At 52.9% G+C, this 14,730-nt stretch overlaps 1 protein-coding gene across 1 annotated transcript in view; it reads right to left on the bottom strand.

The window, feature by feature from the left end:
* The window catches only part of NTN1 (netrin 1), a 173,135-nt gene that overhangs the window by 77,353 nt on the left and 81,052 nt on the right, over positions 1–14,730 (bottom strand). The window contains exon 2 of the mRNA XM_068151606.1: positions 6,804–6,992. Coding sequence (XP_068007707.1) covers positions 6,804–6,992 — 189 coding nt within the window. The remainder of the gene's footprint in view (positions 1–6,803; positions 6,993–14,730) is intronic.

Consider the following 14,730-nt stretch of genomic DNA (forward strand, 5'->3'; position numbering starts at 1 on the left):
GAACAACCCCAACTCTCTCAGTCTGTCCTCACAGCAGAGCAGCTCCAGCCCTCTGCTCATCCTCGTAGCCCTTCTCTGCAAGCTTTGGTTATTAGCAAACCACCTGGCCCTCAGCTGGGGCTGCTAAGGCAACTGCAGGTCACTAAAAATATCCTTTAATCAAAAATAATTATAGTTTGGGCTACTAGAAGACCAACTAACTCTCAGCTTGGGCAGGAGGGCACTGCCCAGCTCCACATTCTGCTCCCATTTGCTGCCTGAGCCTCACACAGCTGCAGCAGGTGGTGACCTTTTCTTGCTCTCCAAGGCAAAAAGCAGCAGGCCTTGCACAAACACTTCTGCAAGGTGAGACTGGGGCTTAAACACTCAACCCAACCTTTGAACATCATGCAACCCATGTCTCTGTAAGGCTGGGACATTGGATGGGGCATGAATTGAGGTTCATGACCCAGGTCATGGGCTGCAGTGGGAGATGAGCAATAGGAGTGAGAGGAAAGGTGGATTCCCTGGATGTGGCTCTCAGGCTGAATTAATGAAGGTGAATTAATACAAAAGTCTCTTCAGCAGCTCCTCCATGGAACATTTGCTGAGCTCCTGCTCACTTACCAGGGTGGGGAAGTGTGCTGTGTGCTTCCTTGGCAGCTCTCTGCAGCTCACAAGGCACCAGGGCTTGCTTATAGGATCACAGAACTGTTTCAGTTGGCAAAGCCCTCTGAGATCACCCTGTCCAACCATCAACCCCACACCACCATGGCCACTAAACCACGTTCCCAAGTGCCATGGCCACAGGTTTCTTGAGCACCTCCAGGGATGGGGACTGCACCACCTCCCTGGGTAGCCTCTTCCAATCCCTGACCACTCTTGCAGTCAAGAAATGTTTCCTGATTTCCAGCTTCCCCTGGCATAATTCCAGGCCATTTCCTCTCCTGCTGTCACCTGAGACTAGGGAGAAGAGACCATTGGCCATTGGGATGTGCTGCCCAGGGAGGAGGTGGAGTCTCCAAACCTGGAGGTGTTCAAGAAAGGCTTGGCTGTGGCACTTGGAGCCATGGTTCAGTTGTCAGGAGGTGTTAGGCATTAGGTAATAGGTTGGACTTGATGATCTCTGAGGTCTTTTCCCACCTGGTTGATTCTGGGAGTTTTCAAAGGGTTGCCTTTGCTGGAGGAAACTTCATTTCTCCTGCTTTTGTATGGGAGGGTGGATTACAGCCTCTGAAAGGAGTGTGAAATTGTGCTAATAGCCTGCGAGTGGGGGAGCTGCTCATGCCCCAGGAATATTTATTACCTTACCTTTGTATCTGTTAGCTCCAATTGCCACAGTTTTGTTATAAACCCTGGGGGGCTGGAGAAGCATTGAAATGGGGCCAGCTCAGATGTCAGGAGCAGGAGTGGTTGGAGAAGGCAGGGGATGAGAAAGGGAGGATTGCAAAGAGCGTTTAACAGAGGGGGATCATCCAGAGAGGGGGAAATTTAGCCTGGAAATGGAATGGAATGGAATGGAATGGAATGGAATGGAATGGAATGGAATAGAATAGAATAGAATAGAATAGAATAGAATAGAATAGAATAGAATAGAATAGAATAGAATAGAATAGAATAGAATAGAATAGAATAGAATAGAATAGAATAGAATAGAATAGAATAGAATTAACCAGGTTGGAAGAGACCTTTGAGATCAAGGCCAACCTATCATCCAGCACCATCTGATCAACCAAACCGTGGCACCAACTGCCTCATCCAGGCTCTTCCTAAACACCTCCAGTGATGGGGACTCCACCACCTCCCCAGGCAGCACATCCCAATGGCCAATCTCTCTTGCTGGGAAGAACTTCTTCCTAACATCCATCCTAAACCTCCCCTGGCACAGCTTGAGACTGTGTCCTCTTGTTCTGGTGCTGGGTGCCTGGCAGAAGAGACCAAACCCCACCTGGCTACAACCTCCCTCCAGGTAGTTCTTGCAGGGTGACACAAAATCACAGATCAGCAGGGCTTGGAAGGGAGCTCTGGTGATCACCAAGTCCAACACCTCTGCTAAAGCAGGGTGACCTAGGGCAGGGCACACTGGAATGCATCCAGATGGGTCTTGAAAGTCTGTAGAGAAGGAGACTCCACAACCTCTCTAGGCAGGCTGCTCCAGGGCACCAGCATCCTCACACTAAAGATTTTTTTCCTCATGTTGAGGTGGAACTTTTTGGGTTCCAGTCTGTGCCCATTTGCCCCTTGTTCTATCACAGGACACCATTGAAAAGAGGCAGACACCTTCTTCTTGGTGCCCCTGTACTCAGCACTGGTTAGGCCACACCTTGAGTCCTGTGTCCAGTTCTGGGCTCCTCTATTTAAGAAGAACATTGAGAAACTTGAACATGTCCAGAGAAGGGCAACAAGGCTGGGGAGAGGCCTTGAGCACAACCCTGTGAGGAGAGGCTGAGGGAGCTGGGGTTGCTTAGCCTGGAGAAGAGGAGGCTCAGGGGAGACCTTCTTGCTCTCTCCAACTCCCTGAAGGGAGGTTGTAGCCAGGTGGGGGTTGGTCTCTTCTCCCAGGTACCCAGCACCAGAACAAGAGGACACAGTGTCAAGCTGTGCCAGGGGAGGTTTAGGCTGAAGGTCAGGAGAAATTTCTTCATAGAGAGAGTTGTTAGCCCTTGAGATGTACTGCCCAGGGAGGTGGTGCAGTCCCCATCCCTGGAGGTGTTCAGAGGGGATTGGATGTGGCACTTGATGCCATGGTCTAGTAGTTATAAGGTGTTGGGTGACAGGTTGGGCTTGATGATCTCTGAGGTCTTTTCCAACCTTATTGATTCTATGATTCTATGATTCTTGACATCCACCCTTCAGATATTTGTAACCATTGATCAGATGCCCTCCATGGAGCTGTTCAAGCCAGACTGGATGGTGCCTTGAGCAGCCTGGGCTGGTGGGAGGTGTCCCTGCCCATGGCAGGGGGGTTGACACTGGATGATCTTTAAGGTCCCTTCCAACCCAAACCATTTAATGAATTTCTGAAAAGGGCAGCTCCTGTACTCAGAGCCTTTCCTTTCGGTGATCTTTACCTTTCCTTTTGCAAAATCCTCAATCCCTCTCTGCCTGTCAGTGTGGAACAACCATGAGATGCCTTTGTCAGCAGTGATGGTTCAGTGGACCAAGCCACCTGTGATAGCACAGCAGATGGACTGGGTGAAATCCAGAGGTCACTTCCAACCCCTACCACGCTGGGATTCCAGGATTCACACAATCACAGAGCCACAGAATTTCAGGGGCTGGAAGGGACCTCAGAAGCTCATCCAGTCCAATCTCTCTACCAGAGCAGGAGCACCTACACCAGGTCACACAGGAACACATCCAGATGGGGTTTGAATATCTCCAGAGAGAGATACTCCACAACCCCTCTGGGCAGCCTGCTCCAGGGCTCTGGCACCCTCACAGGGGAAAAAGTTTTCCTCATATTGATGTGAAACTTCCTCTGCCTCAGCTTCCACCACTGCCCCTTGTGCTGGCCTTGGGCATCCCCCAACAGAGCCTGGCTCCAGCCTCTGGGCACTCACCCTGCACAGCTTTAGCAACAGCAATGAGGTCACCTCTCAGGCTCCTCCAAGCTACAGAGCCCTCAGCTCCCTCAGGCTCTCCTCATATGGAAGATATTCCCCTCCCTTCATCATCCTCCTGGCTCTGTGCTGGACTCTCTCAAGCAGCTCACTGTCTCTCTTGACCTGAATGGCCCAGAGCTGGACACAATTTTCCAGGTGCAGCCTCAGCAGTGCAGACTGGAGGGGCAGGAGAACCTCTCTCGACCTACTGGTCACAGCCCTTCTAATCCACCCCACAATGGCCACGGCCTTCCTGGCCAGCAGAGCACATTGCTGGCTCATGGTCATCCTTCCATCCACCAGGATCCCCAGGTCCCTTTCCCCTTCACTGCCCTCCAGCAGGTCAGTCCCCAGCCTATGCTGGTGCATGGAGTTGGTCCTTCCCAGGTGCAAGACTCTCCCCTTGCCCTTGTTGAACTTCATCAATCTTCTCCCTGCCCAGCTCTCAGCCTGTCCAAGCCTCGCTGAAGGGCCGCACAGCCTTCTGGTGTGCCAGCCACTCCACCCAGCTTGGTGTCATCAGCAAACTTGCTGACAGTGCACTCTGTGCCCTCATCCAGGACATCAATGAATATATTGAACAGTCCTGGTCCCAGTACTGACTGATTCTATGTGATTCTGTCCTCCAGGAGCTAGGTTGACATCCTTAGCCCACGCAGAGGCTGAGGCTGTGGCTTGTTAGCAGCCTCAGTGCAGGGCTGGTGGAAAACATCTCCCTGAAATGGCTTGTTTAAGGTGAAAGAAGGGGGAGCAGGCCATCTAAAGGAGTGGTTTGTTTCTCTGCTTTGGCAAAGGGAGCCTCCTTTCAGTGGGAAATGACAAAATAATAAAAAAGAACAAAAAGCAGAAACATGAAGAACCATTTTCACTGAAAAAACTGGAAACCACTGAACACCCAAAGCTCCCCAGCCAACAATACCCAGCTGGGGCCAAGCAGCTTTCTGTTTCTTGTGGGAGTGAGACTTTAGAGGCAAAAGAGCTGAAGCCCTCTGTGGGAAGCCCCAGCATCTTCTCATCTGGCTTGTGAATGGTTGCTCAGCTCCTTTAGCTGGGCCAGGTTCAGGGTTTGCATCTCTTCCAGCAGACAGCTGAGAGTTAATGAAGTTCTTTAGCAGGATTTGTTCTTCCTCACAGAATGACACACAAGCAGAGAATAGTAGGGGTTGGAAGGGCAACAAGGCTGGTGAGAGGCCTTGAACACAAGCCCTATGAGGAGAGGCTGAGGGAGCTGGGATTGTTTAGCCTGGAGAAGAGGAGGCTCAGGGGTGACCTCATTGCCCTCTACAACTACCTGAGGGGTGGTTGTAGCCAGGAAGGGGTTGGCCTCTTCTCCCAGGCAACCAGCACCAGAACAAGGGGACACAGTCTCAAGCTGTGCCAGGGGAGGTTTAGGTGAGGAGGAAGTTCTTCACTGAGCGAGTCATTCATCATTGGAATGTGCTGCCCAGGGAGGTGGTGGAGTCATCGTCCCTGGAGGTGTTCAAGAGGGGATTGGACGTGGCACTTGGTGCCATGGTCTAGTCATGGGGTCTGTGTTGATAGGTTGGACTCGATGATCCTTGAGGTCCTTTCCAACCTAAGTGATACTGTGATACTGTGATACTGTGACTCCTGATGATCATCAAGCCCAAGCCCTCTGCCAGAGCAGGTCACTCAGGAATGCATCCAGGTGAGCCTTGGCATTCTCCAAAGAGGAAGACTCCACCACCTCTGTGCAGCCTGCTGCAGGGCTCTGCCATCCTCACAGTACCAAAGTTCCTTCTCATGTTTAGATGAAACTTCCTATGTTCAGGTTTATGCCCATTGCCCCCTGTCCTGTCACTGAGGACCACTGAGAAGAGTCTGGCTCCAAACTCCTGACACCCACCCCTTAGGTGTTTACAAGCATTGAGAAGATTCCCCTTCAGCCTTCTCTTCTTCAAGCTTAACCAGCCCCAGCTCTCTCAGCCTTTCCTCACATGAGAGATCATAGAATCATAGAATCAACAAGGTTGGAAAAGACCTCAGAGATCATGATGTCCAACCTGTCACCCAACACCTCATGACTAACTAAACCATGGCTCCAAGTGCCACATCCAATCCCCTCTTGAACATCTTCCAGGGATGGTGACTCCACCACCTCCCTGGGCAGCACATCCCAATGACTCTTTCTGGGAAGAGTCTCTACAACTACCTGCAGGGAGATTGTAGCCAGGTGGGGGTTGATCTCTTCTCCCAGGCACCCAGCACCAGAACAAGAGGACACAGTCTCTGGCTGAGTCAGGGGAGGTTTAGGCTGGATGTTAGGAAGAAGTTCTACACAGAGAGAGAGATTGCCCATTGGAATGGGCTGCCTGGGGAGGTGGTGGAGTCAACATCCCTGGAGGTGTTCAGGAGGAGACTTGATGGGGTGCTTTATGCCATGGTTTAGTTGTCTAGGTGATGTTGGATTGGTTGATGGGTTGGACACGATGATCTTGAAGGTCTCTTCCAACCTGGTCTATTCTATTCTAGTCTATTCTATTCTATTCTATCCTATCCTATCCTATCCTATCCTATCCTATTCTATTCTATCCTATCCTATCCTATCCTATCCTATCCTATCCTATCCTATCCTATATAAAATATATATACATAATATTATATATAATAATCAAATCGAACGATGTTGCTATTAATAATTATTCCATTGATTGTTATTGATATTATTGTTGTTGTTGTTGCTAAGTCATCCTCAGCAGTCAGGACCTTTAGTATTTTAGTGGTCTCCTCCTCGGCAGGAAGCTGGGGAGACCAGGCAGAGGTGATGGTAGGGAGTGTGGGGGCAAAAAACATTTCATTTCAAGGGCAAGAGCAAAAGGTGGTAGGGGGGAGTCCAAGACCTAATTAGCTAACCTGACAGGTTGGACTCAATGATCTGTGGAAGTCCCTTCCAACCTCTAATACACTGTGATACTGTGATACCTCCAGGGATGTCAACCCCCACCCCCTCTCCCCCTCTTCCAATTCAACCCTCCCCCAGCCCAGCGCAGGCCAGCGCTGACCAGCCCGGCCGAGCGCTGCCCAGGCGAGGGCAGCCCAGCTCAGCCGAGCGCAGCCCAGCCCAGCCCAGCGCATCCCAGCCCAGAGCTGCCCAGCCCAGCGCAGCCCAGCGCAGCCCAGCGCTGCCCAGCCCAGTGCATCCCAGCCCAGCGCATCCCAGCCCAGCGCATCCCAGCGCAGCCCAGCGCAGCCCGGTACCTTTGCAAGCCTTGCGGTGGGAGATGGGCTTGCTGAGGTCGCGGTAGAAGCCCTCCTTGCAGTAGTGGCAGTGCCTGCCGGCGGTGTTGTGGCGGCAGTTGAGGCAGACGCCGCCGCTCCGGCGCCCCGACAGCTTGTACAGCTCCATGTTGAAGCGGCACCGCCGGGCGTGCAGGTTGCAGTTGCAAGCTGGCAGAGAGGGAGAGAGCAGAGAGGGTCAGCAGCTGCGGGGCAGTTTGCAGCCAGGGCTTGAAAAATGTTTTTTCACAGTTGTTAATCACAGAATCACAGAAGGGCTGGAAGGGACCTCGAAAGCTCCTCCAGCCCAACCCCCCCTGCCAGAGCAGGGTCAGCCAGAGCAGGTCACACAGGAACACATCCAGGTGAGGTGTGAGTAACTTCCCCTGTAATATTGTGTCCAGTTCTGAGCCACTCAGGTCAAGAAGGACCTCAGGGAACTGCTTGAGAGAATCCAGCACAGAGCCAGGAGGATGATGAAGGGAGGGGAACATCTTCCATATGAGGAGAGCCTGAGGGAGATGAGGGCTCTGTAGCTTGGAGGAGCCTGAGAGGTGACCTCATTGCTGTTGCTAAAGCTGTGCAGGGTGAGTGCCCAGAGGCTGGAGCCAGGCTCTGTTGGGGGATGCCCAAGGCCAGCACAAGGGGCAGTGGTGGAAGCTGAGGCAGAGGAAGTTTCACATCAACATGAGGAAAACTTTTTAACCTGTGAGGGTGCCAGAGCCCTGGAGCAGGCTGCCCAGAGGGGTTGTGGAGTCTCCCTCTCTGGAGATACTCAAAGCTCTCCTGGATGTGTTCCTGTGTGACCTGGTGTAGGTGCTCCTGCTCTGGCAGGGGGGATGGACTGGATGAGCTTCTGAGGTCCCTTCCAGCCCCTGAAATTCTGTGGTTCTGTGGTTAAAGCAGCTGTGCAAAGCAATCTGTCTCTCTTTTCACTTCTTTGCCCCTGGCTGATGCTGCTCCTGGCTTTACTGACCTTGGCTGCACTGCTTTGTTGTGGCTGCTATTAACCACAACTTCTCTGCTCTTTTCTCTTGTCCCTTTTGTGTGCAGGGGGGTAGGGAGAAGCTGTTGCAGCTCCCCTGGGCTTTGGCCAAGGGGGGGCTTGTGCTGTTTATTAATTGTAAAGACCTGTAAGTATTGTAGATGCTGTGTATTTGGTACAAACTCATTGCATTTCACTGCAGAGTGGAGTTTTGCTTGTAAATACAGCTCCATTTGCTTCCAGCTGAGCTGGCCTGGCAACTTCAATCTTGGGGTGGAATCTTCCAAGCACCACACCAGCCCTGGAGATGCCGACCCTGGGGCAGCCTCTGTGTGCATGTAGGGCTGGGCAGCCTCAAGGTCCTGCCCAAGGGGTGTCACAGCGTGGGGTGCTCTGGTGGCACCTCTGGTGTGGGGAGCTTGCTGCTAACCCACAGCTCTCCTTGACCAGTTGGGGGGGTCCAGAGGTTTGGAGGGGATGTTGAGGTCGCTGAGACCTTGTTTCACCATCCTGATGTGCAACAAATATGGCTTTTGCCTCTCCCCTCTCTTAATGCCAATTAAAAGCTGGGTGCAGGCAGGGCTGTGAGGGCAGGTGGTCCATCCAAGGTTAGGAGATGTTAACATACAACCCCTGGCTGCTCCTCCAGATTTGTCACGACCACTTTGCCTCACTGAGCACTACTCTCCTCTCTTCTCTTCTGCTTTCTCACTGTGGTGAGGCTACTATTTGGCACAGAGACCCCCCAAGACTGCTGCAACCTCCCCAACCCCTTCCACCCCCCATTTCCCAACACCCAGCACTGTGGGAGCTCCTTCTGTCTGCCTCTGGGTGAAAGAAGGTTCCCAGTTTCACCTGCCCAACCTTCCCAGTGTTCCAACTCTCACTGTGTGTCCAAGTTTTGAGTATCATTTCAAGACCTTCCCAAGCATCTTCTTCCCCAGCTTCCCTTCCCAAGCTTGGTACCACAGCACAAAGCTCTGCCACATGCCTGCAGCCCTGGGAACATGGTAAAACCTCACTCCTGCCTCACCATCTCTCATCCCACCACAGAATATCTTTGGTTGGAAGAGACCTTCAAGATTGCCCAGTCCAAGCTTCAACCCAACACTGCAAGGTCAAGGTCCTGGAGGCACGACTGGCTCAGAAGAATAGTGAAGAGGTTATTGGGAACAGTCAGCATGGCTTTGCCAAGGGCAAATCCTGCCTGACCAACCTGGATGCCTTCTATGAGCAGGTAACAACATCAATAGCTGAGGGGAGAGCAACTGATGTCGTTTACCTGGAGCTGAGCAAAGCCTTCGACACTGTCCCACACCACATCCTGGTCTCCAAACTGGTGACACATGGGTGTAATGGGTGACCACTAGATGGATAAGGAACTGGCTTGATGGCTGCACCCAAAGAGTGGCTGTCCATGGCTCCATGTCCCAGTGGAGGCCAGTGACAAGCAGAGTCCCTCAGGGATCAGTCCTGGGACCAGGCTTGTTCAACATCTCTGTGGGGGACATGGACAGTGGCATTGAGTGCACCCTCAGCAAGTTTGCTGATGACACCAAGCTGTGTGGTGCAGCAGACAGCTGGAGGGAAGGGAGGCCACCCAGAGGGACCTGGACAGGCTGGAGAGGTGGGCACAAACCAACCTCATGAGGTTCAACAAGAGCAAGGGCAGGGTCCTGCAGCTGGGTCGAGGCAATCCCAGGCACAAATCCAGGCTGGGCAGTGACTGGCTGGAAAGCAGCCCTGAGGAGAGAGGCTTGGGGGTGCTGGTGGACAAAAAGCTCAACAGGAGCTCTCAGTGTGCACTTGCAGCCCAGAAAGCCAACCAGATCCTGGGCTGCAGCAGGAGAAGTGTGGCCAGCAGGGCAAGGGAGGTGATCCTCCCCCTCTGCTCAGCTCTGGGGAGACCTCACCTGGAGTCCTGCCTCCAGTTCTGGAGCCCCTATTGCAAGAGGGATGTGGAGGTGCTGGAAGGTGTCCAGAGAAGGGCCAGGAGGATGAGCAGAGGGCTGGAGCTGCTCTGCTGTGAGGACAGACTGAAGGAGTTGGGGCTGTTCAGTCTGGAGAAGAGAAGGCTCCCAGGTGACCTCATTGTGGCCTTCCAGTATCTGAAGGGGACTACAAGAAGGCTGGGGAAGGACTTCTCAGGATCTCAGGTAGTGATAGGACTAGGGGGAATGGAATGAAGCTGGAGGTGGGGAGATTCAGGCTGGAGGTGAGGAGGAAGTTCTTCCCCATGAGAGTGGTGAAGCCCTGGAATGGGTTGTCCAGGGAGGTGGTTGGAGCCCCGTCCAGTTCAACCCCCCTTACCAGAGCAGGATCACCTAGAGCTGATCACACAGGAAAACATCCAGGAAGGTTTTGAATGTGTCCAGAGAAGGAGACTCCACAACTCCCCTGGGCAGCCTGCTCCAGATGGTGACTCCACCACTGCCCTGGGCAGACCGTTGCAATGTTTGAGAACCCCTTCAGAGCAGAAGTATTTCCAGGACAGACTCAGTCACTCAAACAGCCCAAAGTCCCCTTCTGCTTTGATTGCTCTTGCTGTGACCAGACCTGTCAGGAGATGTCCAATTTCTCCACCATATGCAGCCTAATGTCAACACAGAGACTATTTTAACAGGAGGCCTTTGCAAAGGACGGCTTCAGGACTTCAAAAGCTCGACCCCCTCGCCTGCCTCTCCCCAGAGCTGTCAGGGGAACATCAAGAGGCAGTTGCTCTGGGCTTTGCTGAGAATTTTATAGCTTGTTTTCTTTTCCCTTTGCTTTTATTTGCTCTTCAGCCCCCGAAACAATACATCTGTGCAATGCCAACCCACAGCTGGGCCTCTCGCCTCGGCACGAAGGTGTCACGGCTCTGGGCTTGTCACCTTCCTTTAGAGCAGAGATGTCTTAATCCCTCATTCCTTCCTGTTTACCTTATGGTGCTTGCCCGAGACAAAGCCACGCCATATTTGCTAAATTATCAGATTTCAGCCCAGAAGATGACAGCCTGGTTCCGCATTAGTTCCCAGCAACAATCCCCGGCGAGCTCGGGACGTCAGGGGAGCGAGGAGAGCCAAATCCTCTGGACACGTCCCACCAGCGGGATGGAGACTGCTCTCTCCCTGCTTTGCAAGCTGAATTCCTCTGGCTGACAGGATGAGGCCCAACCTCACGTCCCCAGCAAGCGCTGGCAGAGCAGGAGAAGCAGTTGCCAAGGTGCTAGCGGGGAGCAGAGCAGCCCTGGGGCGGTTTGCTGGCCACCAGAAAGGGAGATTCCCAACACCCCCTCATACATGAGACCTCTCCTTACATGAGACCACCAGCCATGGCAGATCCCAGAACAGGAGGTGACCACCCTGGCAAGTGAGCATGAGAGCAAATGTTCCATGGAAGAGCTGCTGAAGAGACTTTTGTATTAATTCACCTTCATTAATTCAGCCTAAGAGGGATTGGAAGAGGCTGCCCAGGGAGGTGGTGGAGTCCCCATTCCTGGAGGTGTGCAAGAAACCTGTGGCCATGGCACCTGGGGTTGGGTTTAGTGGCCATGGGGGTGTTGGGTTGGTGTTGAGATGCTGAAGAGACTTTTGTATTAATTCACCTTCATTAATTCAGCCTAAGAGGGGTTGGAACAGGCTGCCCAGGGAGGTGGTGGAGTCCCCGTCCCTGGAGGTGTTCAAGAAACTTGTGGTCATGGCACTTGGGGACGTGGTTTAGTGGCCATGGTGGTGTGGGGTTGATGATTGGACTGGGTGATCTCAGAGGGCTTTGCCAACTGAAACAATTGTGTGATCCTATAAGCAAGCCCTGGTGCCTTGTGAGCTGTAGAGAGCTGCCAAGGAAGCATGCAGCACACTTCCCCACCCTGGCAAGTGAGCATGAGAGCAAATGTTCCATGGAAGTGCTGATGAAGAGCAAACCCCAGGGAAGTTTGCTGGCCATCAGCGAGAGAGATTCCCAACACCCACTCCTTACAAGAGACCTTTCCTTACCATCAGCCATGGCAGATCCCAGAACAGGAGATGACCACCCTGGCAAGTGAGCATGAGAGCAAATGTTCCATGGAAGAGCTGATGAAGAGACTTTTGTATTAATTCACCTTCTTTAATTCAGCCCAAGAGGGATTGGCAGAGGCTGCCCAGGGAGGTGGTGGAGTCCCCATCCCTGGAGGTGTGCAAGAAACCTGTGGCCATGGCACCTGGGGACATGGTTTGGTGGCCATGGGGGTGTTGGGTTGGTGTTGAGATGTTGAAGAGACTTTTGTATTAATTCACCTTCATTAATTCAGCCTAAGAGAGGTTGGAACAGGCTGCCCAGGGAGGTGGTGGAGTCCCCATCCCTGGAGTTGTTCAAGAAACCTGTGGCCATGGCACCTGGGAATGTGGTTTAGTGACCATGGTGGTGTGGGGTTGATGATTGGACTGGGTGATCTCAGAGGGCTTTGCCAACTGAAACAATTGTGTGATCCTATAAGCAAGCCCTGGTGCCTTGTGAGCTGCAGAGAGCTGCCAAGGAAGCACACAGCACACTTCCCCACCCTGGTAAGTGAGCAGGAGCTCAGCAAATGTTCCATGGAGGAGCTGCTGAAGAGACTTTTGTATTAATTCACCTTCATTAATTCAGCCTGAGAGCCACATCCAGGGAATCCACCTTTCCTCTCACTCCTATTGCTCATCTCCCACTGCAGCCCATGACCTGGGTCATGAACCTCAATTCATGCCCCATCCAATGTCCCAGCCTTACAGGGGCATGGGTTGCATGATGTTCAAAGGTTGGGTTGAGTGTTTAAGCCCCAATCTCACCTTGCAGAAGTGTTTGTGCAAGGCCTGCTGCTTTTTGCCTTGGAGAGCAAGAAAAGGTCACCACCTGCTGCAGCTGTGTGAGGCTCAGGCAGCAAATGGGAGCAGAATGTGGAGCTGGGCAGTGCCCTCCTGCCCAAGCTGAGAGTTGGTTGGTTTGCTAATAGCCAAAGCTTGCAGAGAAGGGCTACAAGGAGGATCAGAGGGCTGGAGCTGCTCTGCCCTGAGGACAGCCTGAGAGAGTTGGGGTTGTTCTGTCTGGAGAAGAGAAGGCTCTGAGGAAACCTTCTTGTGGCTTTTCAGTATCTGAAAGGGGCTACCAGAAAGCTGGGCAGGGACTTTTGAGGGTGTCAGGGAGAGATAGGACTGAGGAGAATGGATCCAAGCTAGAAGAGGAGAGATTAGAGGTCATGAAGAAGTTCTTCCCCATGAGGGTGGTGCGAGACTGGCACAGGTTGCCCAGGGAGGTGGTGGAAGCCTCATCTCTGGATGTGGCTGTGAGCAACCTGCTGTAGTGTGAGGTGTCCCTGCCCATGGCAGGGGGGTTGGAACTGGCTGAGCCTTGAGGTCCCTTCCAACCCTGACAATTCTATGATTCTATAATTTCCAACTAGAGCAGGTTGCCCAGGCCACATCAAGTTTAACCTCAAATGTCTCCAGGGATGGGGCCTCCACCACACCTCTGGGCAACCTGTTGCAGAATTTTGCCCACCTCATAGTGAGGAACTTCCTCCTGATGTGCAGCCTAACTCTGCCCTTCTCCAGTGTAACACTGACACAACCTCAGAAACCTGCTCAAGCAGAGGACAAAAAAGTTTGGAATCCCTCAGAGTGAGGGTTTGCCATCCCTGCTGTGGCTCTGACCGTGCAAACACATCTCCAGTGCCCAAAGCCTTGTGACAACAACCCCAAGCAATGCTACAGCCTTGGGGCAGTGTGGCTGGAAAGCTGCTGGCAGAAGGGGACCTGGGGGTGCTGATGGACAAGCAGCTGAACAGGAGCTAACAGTGCCCAGGTGGCCAAGAAAGCCAAAGGGCTCCTGGCTGGGATCAGCAATGCTGTGTCCAGCAGGAGCAGGGAGGGGATTGTCCCCTGGGACTCAGCTCTGGGGAGGCCACACCTCAAGTGCTGGGGTCAGTATTGGGCACCTCAGTACCAGAGAGATGTGGAGGTGCTGGAGCCAGGGCAGAGCAGGGCAAGGAAGCTGGGAAGGGCCTGGAGAATAAATCTGATGAGGAGCAACTGAAGGAGCTGGGGATGGTTAGTGTGAAACAGAGGAGGCTGAGGGGAGACCTCCTGCCTGTCTACAGCTAGCTGAGAGGAGGCTGTGGAGAGGTTGGTGCTGGTCTCTTCTCACAGGTAATTAGTGACAGAACAAGAGGGAACAGCCTCAAGCTGCCACTGGGGAGGTTTAGACTGGGCAGTAGGAAATATTTTTCCCATCAAGAGTAGTCAGGGGTTGGAATGTGCTGCCCAGGGAGGTGGTGGAGTCCCCAAGCCTGGAGGTGTTTCAAGGTGGTTTGGATGTGGTGCTTGGGGCTGTGGTTTAGGGGTGACCCTTGCAGAGTAGGGTTCTGGGTTGGACTTGGTGATCCTGAGGGGCTTTTCCAACCTGAATGTTTCTGTGATTCTGTGACTCACTGCAGCTCTGCTTTTGGTTCCAACAAACCACAGGATCGAGTCCCTGCTGACCAAGATGAGGAGGCATCGCCGCAGGGGGTGGTGTGGCCTCACAGCAAAACCTACTCCTTCCTTGAAGCTGGCAGCAGTGGGTGTTGCCCACTGAGCATGAAAGCTCACCTCCTCCTAAAGCTTGTGTTTTAGGAGAGCTGGACTTTGCCACTGGGCTGTTTTGCAAGAATGCATTGGGCAAATCTCATTTCAAATTCAATGCTGTGCCCACCCCAAGAGCAAGTCCCAAAATCCTCACATTTCTTTGGTTGCCTGATAAGCAGAAATGTTTCTGCCAAGCCAGGAGAGCAGAACCCCAGGGATTTTCTCCAGATCTTTGCAAATATTTCCTCTGGTCCTACCAGGGCAGAGCTGCCCAGGAACAGGGAGGAATAACCAGAGAGCATGGAGCTTCTCACAACTCTGCTCCCAGGAAGCTGATCTTCAGGGATGGCAAAACCACTGTCTGAAG

The sequence above is a fragment of the Melanerpes formicivorus genome, unplaced genomic scaffold (assembly GCF_026170545.1).
Source record: "Melanerpes formicivorus ecotype bairdi unplaced genomic scaffold, bMelFor1.0.p_v2 SCAF_21, whole genome shotgun sequence".
Lineage (NCBI taxonomy): Eukaryota > Metazoa > Chordata > Aves > Piciformes > Picidae > Melanerpes > Melanerpes formicivorus.